The sequence below is a fragment of the Brachionichthys hirsutus genome, chromosome 1 (assembly GCF_040956055.1).
Source record: "Brachionichthys hirsutus isolate HB-005 chromosome 1, CSIRO-AGI_Bhir_v1, whole genome shotgun sequence".
NCBI lineage: Eukaryota > Metazoa > Chordata > Actinopteri > Lophiiformes > Brachionichthyidae > Brachionichthys > Brachionichthys hirsutus.
Genome location: NC_090897.1, coordinates 17,434,501 through 17,447,575, shown reverse-complemented (window position 1 = coordinate 17,447,575; position 13,075 = coordinate 17,434,501). Strand labels below are relative to the sequence as shown.

At 47.9% G+C, this 13,075-nt stretch overlaps 1 protein-coding gene across 1 annotated transcript; it reads right to left on the bottom strand.

Annotated features, from left to right (window-relative positions):
• Positions 1 to 496: 496 nt before the first annotated feature.
• On the bottom strand, positions 497 to 10,845 carry lins1 (lines homolog 1). The gene is made up of 6 exons (XM_068741658.1): positions 10,498 to 10,845; positions 10,344 to 10,433; positions 7,168 to 7,300; positions 6,400 to 6,966; positions 3,840 to 4,026; positions 497 to 1,184 (listed from the first exon to the last, which is right to left on the bottom strand). The coding sequence occupies exons 1-6, from the start codon at positions 10,843 to 10,845 to the stop codon at positions 533 to 535; spliced, it is 1,977 nt and encodes a 658-aa protein (XP_068597759.1). The 3' UTR covers positions 497 to 532.
• Positions 10,846 to 13,075: the final 2,230 nt, after the last annotated feature.

Below are 13,075 nucleotides of genomic sequence, written 5' to 3'. Positions count from 1 at the left end.
CCAACTGTGGAGGTCCCGTCAGGAACCTCTGCACAAACTGAAGCCTGAAGGTGGCTGTCCTGGTGGATAAGGCCCTGCCCCCCCTCGTCTCTGGATAGAAGCAGCACTGACTGTGGCACCCAGTGGCTCTCCCCAAAAAATTGATCAACTTGCTCTGTATCTGAGCTAAGAGCCCAGAGGGCGGGTCCAACACGATGAGCCGGTGCCACAGCAGTGCTGCAACAAGATTATTTAGAACCAACACCCTTCCCCTGTATGACATCTGGGCGTGGATCCACCCCCACTTTGACAGTTTGTTCTCAGCTTTTTCTAAAACGCCCTCCCAGTTGTTCCTCACCCACTGCTCCGTCCCCAGGCAGATGCCCACGAACGAAAGAAAGAGAACAGAATTCTTAATTTAGGTGATTTGATTTAAACCCTGATGGTTGTTAAAGAAAAGCTTATTTCACATACTGGTAATCACATTCAAATATTCATTATGAATTCAAATGTATTTATTGACGTGTTAAAGAGGAGAAAGCTGGGAACAGTTCTACAGTTGGGCCAAAAGCTTTAAGAGGGAAGAAGCGTTATAGGGGAAGAGCTTCTTGGTGTGCAGCCTCGTCACCGTGTCTCTGAGCTCTGAAAGACAGCCCACGGCTTGGGCTGACGTCCGACACGCCGACAGGGCAGCCGGGTTTGGGGCCGCTCCTTCAGGCCTTCCCACCGCGTGGCTGCTCAGTAATTCCGTCGAGTCATTCAGACTCTCGTCATCGGACTCATCAGAGGTGTCATATTGAACCAAATGGAGCCCTGCAGCCAAACTGACCGCCTTCACTGGTGCAGGTACACCTGCAGGCCGGACGCAGCCGCCGGATTGAGCTCCTTCTGGCTCGTCTTTACATGTTGGTGGAAACATGTGACCATTATCTGATAAAACGAGCACTTTGTGCTGCGAGAGAGGAGAGCCTGACGCACTGATTCTTCCACTCGCTGCTCTGAAGCCGTGCACGTCAGCTCTGAGGTACTTCAGATATCGCACAAAGTACTCCAGGAAACAGGTTTCAGCAGAGATGAGGAAGTCGAGGAGGATGCTCTGGTCGAAGCAAACGCTCTGGAGCAGGAGCAGGAAGTGGCAGTGAGGGTTGCAGCCAAAGGAACAGGCTACCTCCAACACAGCGACGTCATCGAGCCCCGAGTATTTCCTGCAGGGGGAGACGAGGAGTTCAGAAGGTGTCTCGTGTTGGACACAAGACACCTTCTGAACTGGGCCTTCTGCTTTCATTGATGGTTGAGACAAGACTTCATTTACATCCACATGTTCAAGTGTGCAAAAAGGACATTCAGATCATAAGCTAGAGGTCGTCTACACTGAAAAGAAAACTCTGCAATGACATCCATTGCCCAACCACTCCAGTTTCATTAGGGGGCCATTCCTCCACGATGCAACCAAGCCCCTCCTTCTGCTCCGCCACCGACAGTGACAGTTTCTCACGATCATTTTGAACTCCGACTAGACTTTTTGTCTGGAAGGAATTTAAATATACATTGTCTGCGTTCTGAATATAAACATTTTCCAAAAGAGTTAGTAAGTCAGTAAGCAAAACTAGAATTGAGAGAGAACAAAGGGGAGTAGAGGCACCTGTTGTGGACCAGGGAGTGCCAAAGATTAGCGAGGGTGAAGCTAGAAAGGCGATGAATAGGACGAACAATGGGACGGCAGTTGGCCGAGATGACATACCTGTGGAGGTATGCAAGTGTGTCGGAGCAGTAGCTAGACAAAGCCTATGACGGTGTTAGCGCTACCGTATGTCTTGAATGTGAAACTCATCATAAAACCACATTTCATATTACAGTAATACTGTATATCATTCATTATATCATTTTATGTGCATCTACATAGCAATTCAAAGCGTTGATTTGAGTGTTTTTTGACACCGTAATACAATTGATACAATTTTCAGTTTTTTCTGTGGGAAAAACTGATTTGAGTTACGAGCTTGGCCCAGAAACAAATTACTCTCGAATGCCAAGGGATTACTGTGCAGGTGTATTTGGATCACTTCGGACCAATCCTCTATTAAAATATTTATTTCTGCATTGGGCTCAGCCAGAGGCAATCAGGTTTCCATGCCAACCAGAGTGCTGTGCTCAGCATTCAAAGATGATGAAAGAAATGATGGCTGCAGTTCCAGCCGACGAGCGGTAAAACACGGCACGGATGTGAGTTCAGCCAAATCAGTCCAACCCACGGATTTCAAGCTAAAACATGCGTTACCGTACCAAATATTCCATCCAAGCCCAAGTCGTTCACTGTAATTGATTTGTGCGCAGAAAATCGAGGTTTTCCTAACATTTCACACAAATTAAACTTTATAGGGGATGTTTCGTAGGTAGGATCGCATTACGACTGCGGTGATTTTAATCGTCTTTTTCTGTTTTCTACCAAATGTTTGTGTTATATGAAAATAGGTAAGTGGACTCCTCCCATATAGCGCTTTTCAGTGGTGGGCCGTCGGGGCCAGCAAGGCTTTCTCTGCTGGCCTAAAATAACCAGAAATCAGGATCATATTTATGATAAAAGTGAATGTATTATTACATTTATTACCCCTATATATATATACAATGTCATATCATATCCCAGTGTTGTATTTTTAGGTTAGAGTTTTTATCCAATCAGAATTCAGCTAGTTTCTGTTGCCAGGTTGTATGAAATCTGTCCGAGGCCTTCAGAATCAACAATGCTGACTTGTGCACTGTGAGTGAACGGGCACACATAGTTGATAGTTGCGATAGCCAATCAGATCACGAGTTGGCGACAGTAAGGCCCTCTAGCTGGCCTTCGTGACATGCACGCGTCCTGTGATTGGATACTCACTTGTGAGAGCCGGGCAGCGCTATGCAGATCGACAAAGTCACACCAGACGTGACCAGAGCCACACCCGGGGGCCATTAGCAGAAAAATCGATTATATATAAACTTGCTTTTTTAACCCACGAAGGGGAAACGTAGATTTGGTTGCAGATATACTCGCAAGACCATTTTCAAGACTGACCATTCAAGATAAGCTTTTTTCTCTCTCTCTGTCCTCCATATCGATAGAAACAACCAAGTCACTGAAGTCTTCTTCAGGAAAGAATGGAGAACGGATTTTGTGCTCAAATCAGTGTTTTGGGGGACAGCCGTTTTGGTGAGTGCAAGCATTTTACCTATTTAATTTTTCACATGTTTTTGTCATTTTATTTCTTTCATATCAAATCAATGATAACGAAATAAAATCACAAATATACTAAAAATAATTAAAAAAAAATCTTGCTCTTCTGCGATGTACATAAATATTGTGGCGCAGCTGTGTGATTGTAGTAGAAGTACACAAAGAGGCTTCGACCTCGGCTCCGACCCCACGTGTCGAAGTGCCATTGGGCTGAGCCCAGTGGGCCTGGCAACGCCTTGCATAGCAAGCCGTCGCTCACTGGAATGTGAATTGTCAAACACTTTGGGCACCATGAAGGTGTAGAAAGCGCTACCTCAGCGCGTTTACCAAAAAGAAGGAAGAGATGGAGACAATAGAAACATTTTGGAAGTGGGACAAATTGGGACACTCCGGACACTTGTAAGTAATGACAGTACTTACTTTCCTGGGGCAAAGGACAAGCTTGTAGCGTTGTCTCATTAGTTCACTATTTATCCAAAACCTTCTAGACTGTCTTCTTTGAAACAACTTTCGGAGTTCTGGTCGTGATTTGCTCAACGTGTTGCAGCCGCCTGGGACATTTTGGTGAAAGAAAGAGCTCCTCGCTTCCCCTTTGCCCGTTACTCCAGATTGCAGTGAATGAAAGGTGTGTCTGCAGCCATTATACCTGTGATAGAGGAATATGAAGAGCAAAGCTTTGGCTGCCTCCATCATATCGTCGTCCTGCTCTCCGAACAGCAAGCTGACCCAGGAGCAGAGGTGAGTTAACTCCATCAGCTGGACAGAGTGTCTCCTCAGGAAGCTCAAAAGACACTGTAGATGTCCATACACCTCTCTGGCACTGCACGCTCCAGCTGTCAGAACGCACAGGGAGGAGATCACAGCGGTAATTATTAATGGCACAGGAAAGGATTGCTCCCTGTGCAAAATGCAATAATACAGCGTGCCGTTTCTCTGCATCGCCATGGCAGCGAGACCCGCAGAGATCGGTGAAGACTGCTGAGAAGATCGCCAGGACGCCACTGCCCTCCCTGCAGAACACCGAGAACGACATCGATGTCCAAGAGCCTCACCTGCACGGCGTGCATATTTCGTTTTTGCAGTCTGCACATATATAATTGCTCATTTTGACATCAAAGTGATGTCGGTGCAGGAATGGCGCTAGGGCCTCACTTAGTGAAGTGCGTCCAGACTACCTCATCGCTAAACCATTTTGCCGTTAAATGAAACTCCCCGTTGATGACAAACTCCACTGACATTTTGTGTGGTCAAAAAATGCTTGTATTTGCATATGTTTATACTGTACATATTTTGCACTGTATACTGAATGCCACATTACCGTTATGAGAATCCCGTGTCTCTCTTTGGAGTTTACAGGCTGCTCCTCCAAGTGGCAAAAACACAATTAATGTTGCTTGAATCAAAACATTTACACTAAATATTAATTTAGGGTTCACTTTAAGCTTTAAAATGTTTGCATTTATTCAACTTTTACGGATTAAAACCTAAAATGACTGATGTGAAATGATTATTCTGATATGATTAATGAAATGATTAAACTTAGAGCAAGTCTTTTTTTCTTCTTCACTTCTTTGTACTGCTGTTTTCAATGCACATTGTCCAGGGTAGGCAAAAATGAGTCTCGGCTTCATCCCATCACCTTCTCGGTTACGGAGCTTGTAATTTTTTTAGTTTGTTTTTGTCGTACACGCATGCATAATAACGTTTACCAGCTGAATACACAAAACATGTTGTACTGGAGGTTGGAGCAAAATAAACCACCCGCCATGCGTTCAGCACCAGAGCTGAGTCAGTGTCAGGGAAACATTTCTAAACGCTTTGAGTCTTGATTTTAAGGGTGCGTTCCCACTGCCGCTGTTTGCTCCCTTTTAAAAGGACCAGAGTTCCTTTTCTCGGATAATCCGCTCCATTTGGGCTGGTGTGAACGCGCATCTGGACTCTGGAGAGGATCAAAAAAGTCCGCCTGAAAAGGAGGGTCTCGGTTCCTTTGGGCGGAGCAAAGGCAGGATCAGCTGTACGTAGTGATGCTACGCGGTACATCTCCGGTAGAGGAAGTACAGCGAGTACTCCAAGCTGCTCTGCAGGGGAAGCTCAGTTACCAGAAAAACTACAAGTAGTGAAATGTGTACCGCTGTGTGTAGATTTCATGAACTAAATATGCGTTATAATACTTTAATCTTTTGTTCAGCAGCTCCACGGTGCTTTAACAGTCCAGCGCGGAGCGGAGAATCAGCTGATCAACAGCGATGGTTTCTCATTCCGTTGTTCTGAACTGATCCGGAGACTTTACGGATCCACAGCGACTTTGTGTTTGTTAAAAACGACTAGCGTTGTGTAACATTTATGATGGAGGCCAGAACTAAATGAGCTTCCCTCCTTGAATGAGCAGCAGCCATAAAGGCGCAGTCAAAAGAAAAAACATGGGAGAGGGCGGGACTTCCCCTTCTACTTTGTCCAATCGACGAGCGCCCTTTCAGCCACGCAACGCTGCTCTGAAAGTTGAATGCAAGAATTTGCTCCCGAAGGAACCGAGTCCTCTTGGTGCAGTGTGAAAGCACCTTAAATCTGCGTGGGACAGACAAGTGACATAAATTGCAAGAACGAATTAGAACTAGAAAGACAATTAGAGATTGCAGACTCCGCCTCCAATAGACTATTGGATCTTGTGAGACAGTAAACAGGGCTTCCGGATCAGAGGGGCCAAACCTGCTCTAGCTTGCTGCTCCGGAACGTACTACAAGACTCCTTCTGGACTCTTTTTCCCATCATGCCATTCGTGTCCCTCCCTCTTAAAGTGGCAGCTTACAGCACAGGCACAATTCCAGATGTAAAAATAATTCCAGAATCTGGATCCAGATCCGGATCAATGCCATTCTCGGGGAGGACCAAGCCACGGACAGAACCTTGCTTGTGTAAAATTTTCAAGTTGATTGGGTTACTAGTTTTTGAGTTATGCGCTCGGACAGACAAACAAACAGACAAACAGACAGACAGACAAACAAACAAACAAACAAACGGACCCAATTGCATTACTCTCGCCTCCCCTTCGGCGAGGGTAAATATTCCAAAAAGCTAATCCTGATTCATGATTCCAATCGATAACTGCAATGCATCTCAGAAGCTTTACAATCTCGCCTTGGATTGCATTGATTTATTGAACACATGATAAAGTAAATCCAACAGCGGTAACCTTCCTGTAAACTTACGGAACTCACCAGCCGTTTGAATGTGAAGCTGCAAGGACTTGAGAACGAGCAGGCTGACGGCTCGGAGCGTCACACAGTCGGGGGTCTGACCTTCATCTCTGACCTTTCTGGTCCCTCCAAAGAAAGCGGCGGAACCCACTTGAAGGCTCTCCAACCATCGAGCAGCCACTGCTGTCAGCACAATCTGAGCCAGGCGGCTGGCATCAGAGCCGAAGCGCTCGCGCTCTGGGGCAGTGAGGAGCACGTCTAAAGACCAGTCCTCCCCGGCCTTCTGCAGCGCCGCGCTCTTTAACAGCAGCAGCACCCGCCTTTTGACAAAACACTGGGAGCAGCAGGCGACTATCTTCAGAAGCCCGTGGGCTAAGCTCTTCACGTTAACGCCGGCGCCGCAGCTCCAACCGGAGGCAGTCAGCACTTCAAGCAGGTCGAGGAGGAGGCAGAATGTGGTTCCCCAATGCGTGCTGCCGGTACAACACTGGAATGGCTTTTCCCCCTCCTCAGGAAGAAACTTTGAACACAACAACTTTAGGCTGGATCCAAAAGATGCCAAAAGGCCCCCAAGAATCCCTGATGGGAGAAGCACATGGATTTAAACTGAGACACCAGAGACAAGAGCAGGAATCGCAGTGCAAGCAGCCCGGATTGTCCCGTTAACGCCTCCACAGAGCAGAACGCTGTCGCTGTCCTCGGATGTAGGACTGTTTGAAAGCTGCCTGGAACATTTTGCATGCTGCACAGATATTTCAGTTAAGAGCGTAAATGTTTTACCTGCTTGACATCCTTTAATGGGCCTTTTTAAAACCTCAGTCAGTGACCACAGGCAGGCGTCCAGCTCCGGACCAGGGGGTGAGCTGTGGAACGCCTGCACACACTTCTGCTGCCACACAGGGCTGACGGCGCCCTAAGACAGTGGAGTAAGTGTGTATTTAAAATGTAGAACACGTCAGCGTGCTACAAAGCTAGCATTGGAATTCAAACAGAAATTCCAGATTTTTATTTTCAAGATTGACCCATAAACTTAGAACATGGATCAAGCATGTTTTGCTGCAGGTATACTATTTCATGAAATCATCCGTTCATATTTATTTGAACTCTGTCATGCTGTGATGATTAACGATAACGAATTAACGAATACGGTTTCCTGTATTTCTGTGCGGGAAAATCAGATTTGAGCAGTACTGTGGAAATTAGTAGGGAGGAATCTGTAAAGATGGGAAAATAACAAAATAAAGCAGCAATTCTGAAAATACCGGGCCAAAATGATCGCCGAAGCCGCGAAAGGAAAGATGATCGAATCTATTGGCGGTTAGCGGACGAGCTTCTCACTTTACGCTTCCGTTGTGGTCGGCAACACATGAGCAGAAGCATTTCTGCCTCTCCAACTGCGATTCAACCCCCGGGATCAAAGAGTGGACGCTGTGAACGACTCTTGGGGGGCGTGTTTTATGTTTAACCCCCGGGATCAAAGAGTGGACGCTGTGAATGACTCTTGGGGGGCGTGTTTTATGTTTAACCCCCGGGATCAAAGAGTGGACGCTGTGAATGACTCTTGGGGGCCGTGTTTTATGTTTAACCCCCGGGATCAAAGAGTGGACGCTGTGAACGACTCTTGGGGGGCGTGTTTTATGTTTAACCCCCGGGATCAAAGAGTGGACGCTGTGAACGACTCTTGGGGGGCGTGTTTTATGTTCAACCCCCGGGATCAAAGAGTGGACGCTGTGAATGACTCTTGGGGGGCGTGTTTTATGTTTAACCCCCGGGATCAAAGAGTGGACGCTGTGAATGACTCTTGGGGGCCGTGTTTTATGTTTAACCCCCGGGATCAAACAGTGGACGCTGTGAACGACTCTTGGGGGGCGTGTTTTATGTTCAACCCCCGGGATCAAAGAGTGGACGCTGTGAACGACTCTTGGGGGGCGTGTTTTATGTTTAACCCCCGGGATCAAAGAGTGGACGCTGTGAATGACTCTTGGGGGGCGTGTTTTATGTTTAACCCCCGGGATCAAAGAGTGGACGCTGTGAACGACTCTTGGGGGGCGTGTTTTATGTTTAACCCCCGGGATCAAAGAGTGGACGCTGTGAATGACTCTTGGGGGGCGTGTTTTATGTTTAACCCCCGGGATCAAAGAGTGGACGCTGTGAATGACTCTTGGGGGCCGTGTTTTATGTTTAACCCCCGGGATCAAACAGTGGACGCTGTGAACGACTCTTGGGGGGCGTGTTTTATGTTCAACCCCCGGGATCAAAGAGTGGACGCTGTGAACGACTCTTGGGGGGCGTGTTTTATGTTTAACCCCCGGGATCAAAGAGTGGACGCTGTGAACGACTCTTGGGGGGCGTGTTTTATGTTTAACCCCCGGGATCAAAGAGTGGACGCTGTGAATGACTCTTGGGGGGCGTGTTTTATGTTTAACCCCCGGGATCAAAGAGTGGACGCCGTGAATGACTCTTGGGGGCCGTGTTTTATGTTTAACCCCCGGGATCAAAGAGTGGACGCTGTGAACGACTCTTGGGGGGCGTGTTTTATGTTCAACCCCCGGGATCAAAGAGTGGACGCTGTGAATGACTCTTGGGGGCGTGTTTTATGTTTAACCCCCGGGATCAAAGAGTGGACGCTGTGAATGACTCTTGGGGGCGTGTTTTATGTTTAACGCTTGACTGTATCCTTTTGCATTTCCTTTATGCCGCTTTTATTTTGAAGTGCTTCCTGCTTGCCAACGGAAGTTTGACGGATGCATGAAAACGAGACGTTCCAGCTCCTGGCGAGAATCGAGAACGAGCTTTTACGACATTTCAGGAGATTCACAAGGAAGGAAATGTTTTCTAGCATTCTCAAGGCTGAGAGTGATTAACACCCGGCCGCCATTACGGCCGTCGCACCAGCACCCCCTGCAGGTCAAAGTCAGTATGGCCGTCGAACCAGCACCCCCTGCAGGTCAAAGTCAGTCTCTAAACCTGTTTCTGAAAGCCAGACGAGTGCCGTATGCCATCAGACCAAAAGTAACCGATTACGTGATTAATCAAAATAATTAATTGATAAATTAATCGATAGCTGCAGCCCTACTACTTTTTGTCCCTTAATAATAAAACACTTAAAAACTGCATTTTGCGTTTACCCGCGTTGTCTTTGACTATTATTTACATTTGTTGAATTTATCTGAAACATTTAAGTGTAACAAACATCAGTAATGGGGGCAAACACTTTTTCACATCTCCCTCAGCCTGATCCTCGCCCCCCCCCCCCCCCCCCCCCATCGTTGAGTGGCCCCTTATAAAGAATTAAAAGATGGACCAGTTGAAATTGTTTCCCTCGGAAACGGAACACCATACTCACCAACAGGTCAGCAGCATATTTTTATTGCACTCAACTGACTGATAATAATCTAAAAGATTAAGATAATCCCAGATTAAGATAAACCCAGACTAATATAAACCCAGATTAATATAAACCCAGATTAAGATAAACCCAGATTAATATAAACCCAGATTAAGATAAGACCAGATTAAGATAAACCCAGATTAAGATAAACCCAGACTAATATAAACCCAGATTAAGATAAACCCAGACTAATATAAACCCAGATTAAGATAAACCCAGATTAAGATAAACCCAGATTGAGAACGACACAGGTCAGGGGGCGACGGTGGTTGAGAGGGTCGTCCTATGATCGGGAGGTTGGCGGTTCGATTCGGCTTGGGCACATGCCGCTGTGTCCTTGGGCAAGGCGCTTCACCCACATTGCCTGTGTGAATGTAGTGAACGAGTGAATGTCGGTGGGGTCAGGAAGGCGGATGGTGCGGCCCCGCCCCGTCACCTTACCGAGTATGGAGTGATTGAATGATGCACATGTAAAGGGTCTGAGTACCTAGAAAGGAGCTGTATAAAATCAATGCAGTATTATTAGTAGTAGTACGCATTTCTGACTGAACAGTGAACTTCTTACGGATCTGTGGAGGCGGTACACAACGAACGTTGACGCGCTCTTTGCAGCCAGATGTGAGAGGATCTGATCCTCAGACCGGAACCGATGGACCTGGAAGATAAGGCTTCTTAGAGTCCTGTGGGCTATCCGGATCCTGGACTCGGTGTGGACTCACTAGCCGTGGCATGAGATCCCGGTCTGGAACCATCCTGAGGACCTCCGTGAAATACAACCCGACCGCTGGAGGCAGCTCCTGACCCGCCAAGGCGGAAGCCATCTTCCCCACCAGGGTCAAGCTGACGTGGGTCAGCACCGTGGACGCGCACGGTCCCGTCCCGTCGCAGCGATGCTGCGTGGACGCGCACGGCCCGGCATGGCCCAGCCCGGATGCGATCACGGCCGCCGCTTCCGCTGCTCGTCGGCCGGGACTCGATCTCGCCTGTAAACATCTGTAAACATCTGTCAGGCAGTCGAAACGCGCCGCCGCCGTGGATCGACGTCCGCAGAGCGCGGCGTCCTCCATGATACTTCCGCCTTCGCACCACGTGACTCGTTAGCACAAAAGCACAGGAAGTACTTAATGGAGCTTTCAAAATAAAACAATTTTAAACGTGAAATTACGAGAATTGACTTGAACATGGACTAAATATTATTAGTCCATGGCTAACCAGGTTAGAATCCTGGTTATTCTAGCATGTACTCGTCCTTCTACTTTTGGGAATCGGTCCACAAAAGTAGAAGGACGAGTACATGCTAGAATAACCAGGATTCCTTTTATTCTGATACACAACATGCAGTTATAATCTATTGTTCTGGATTTGTCACACTTTAGATCCACCTTTAGGGCGGCACGGTGACCTGGTGACCTGTGAGGGGTTCGCGTGTTCCCTGCGTGGGTTCTCCGGCTTCCGCGCACCACCAAAAACGCGTTTGTCTCCAGATCGGCTTCATTTCGGTGTAAATAAAGCCTTTATTATGAAAGGGTGAATGCGGAAGCTGGTATTGTTTTGACTCGGGTCAAACAGACTTTGTTGTTTAAGCTTATTCTCAACACGAAGCGACGCTAAAAGCGAACATTTAGGAAACGTTTGTCAAAGAATATTAAGTTCATTGAGGTGAAACGGGCAAGATTCCGCCTCGAAGCCGATTGGCTGAGTTCAATGTCGGCGCGGTGTCAGGTGAGTCTTTGTGTTGAGGCATCGGAATTATTCCTTGTTCGACACAATTATACGTTCAGCAAAGTTCGTATCGCAGAACCCGGAGAACCGGAGCTAAGAGAGCCGAACCGGAGCTAAGAGAACCGAACCGGAGCTCAGAGAACCGGAGATCAGGGAACCGGAGATCAGAGAACCGGAGATCAGAGAACCGGAGCTCAGGGAACCGGAGATCAGAGAACCGGAGCTAAGAGAACCGGAGATCAGAGAACCGGAGCTAAGAGAACCGGAGATCAGAGAACCGGAGATCAGAGAACTGGAGCTCAGGGAACCGGAGCTAAGAGAACCGGAGATCAGGGAACCGGAGCTAAGAGAACCGGAGATCAGAGAACCGGAGATCAGAGAACCGGAGATCAGAGAACCGGAGCTAAGGGAACCGGAGCTCAGAGAACCGGAGATCAGAGAACCGGAGATCAGAGAACCGGAGCTCAGAGAACCGGAGATCAGAGGACCGGAGCTCAGAGAACCGGAGATCAGAGAACCGGAGATCAGAGAACCGGAGCTCAGAGAACCGGAGATCAGAGAACCGGAGATCAGAGAACCGGAGCTCAGAGAACCGGAGATCAGAGAACCGGAGATCAGAGAACCGGAGCTCAGAGAACCGGAGATCAGAGAACCGGAGATCAGAGAACCGGAGCTCAGAGAACCGGAGCTCAGAGAACCGGAGCTCAGAGAACCGAAATATACATAAATATACATAAATATACATAGATATACATAGATATACATAAATATACGTATGAGTAAAGGCTGCATGACCCCTGTGATTTACAGAAACTTGTTTTCTGTGTTGCAGCATCATTCGCTGAAGACTGAGAGCCCTCCTCTTCCTCCGATATGACGAAGAGAAGCGCATCTCTTCAGCATGTCAAAAGGTATGTCTTGGTTTTCATGATACATGCCCCCCCCCCCCCCCCCATGTGTATGAGACATTTGTGATCACTAAGCCACGCCCACTGCTACCTGAGCATCGCCTCGGGGGCTGGTGCAGCTCGGGATCCATGTCTCCACCAATTCTGCCATTGTCCTTGTCCTGAATTTATTTTGTCCCTCAGTGGACATATTCTTCTTACACTGGAAGCACAGACAGACGGTGACAGGCAGCCACATGACGATGCCCTGGGAGCAGTTTATTGGCTTGGTGTCTTGCTGAAGGGCACCTTGGCAGTGCCCAGGAGGTGAACTGGCACCTCTCCAGCTATCAGTCAGCGTTCTGTGATCCACGCTGGGTTCCTTAGAGCAGCGGTTCACAGCCAGAGTGACACACTTTAGCTTCTCTGTGGCCGCGTCGGGGCCGAGCATCTCGTTCACCTTTACTCTGTGGCCGCGTCAGGGCGGGGCATCTCGTTTACCTTTACTCTGTGGCCGCGTCAGGGCGGAGCATCTCGTTTACCTTTACTAGCTGCAGTATTAATGTTTCTGCCACAGTGTGGGACTTTCTGATTTAGCAACAAGATCTGCAACGAGGTAGCTAGCTTTGAGGACTCTCTCCTTTACCTTTGTGGTTTCTCTAAAAACAGTTTCCTGTTTCTCATTGTT

Coding starts and splice junctions, on each gene's coding strand:
- lins1 (XM_068741658.1), bottom strand. CDS start 10,845: ATGGAGGACGCCGCGCTCTGCGGACGTCGATCCACGGCGGCGGCGCGT. Junction 7,301..10,343: donor TGTACCGCCTCCACAGATCC/GTAAGAAGTTCA, acceptor CCACTGTCTTAG/GGCGCCGTCAGCCCTGTGTG. Junction 1,185..3,839: donor TTCATATTCCTCTATCACAG/GTATAATGGCTG, acceptor CTCCCCCTGCAG/GAAATACTCGGGGCTCGATG.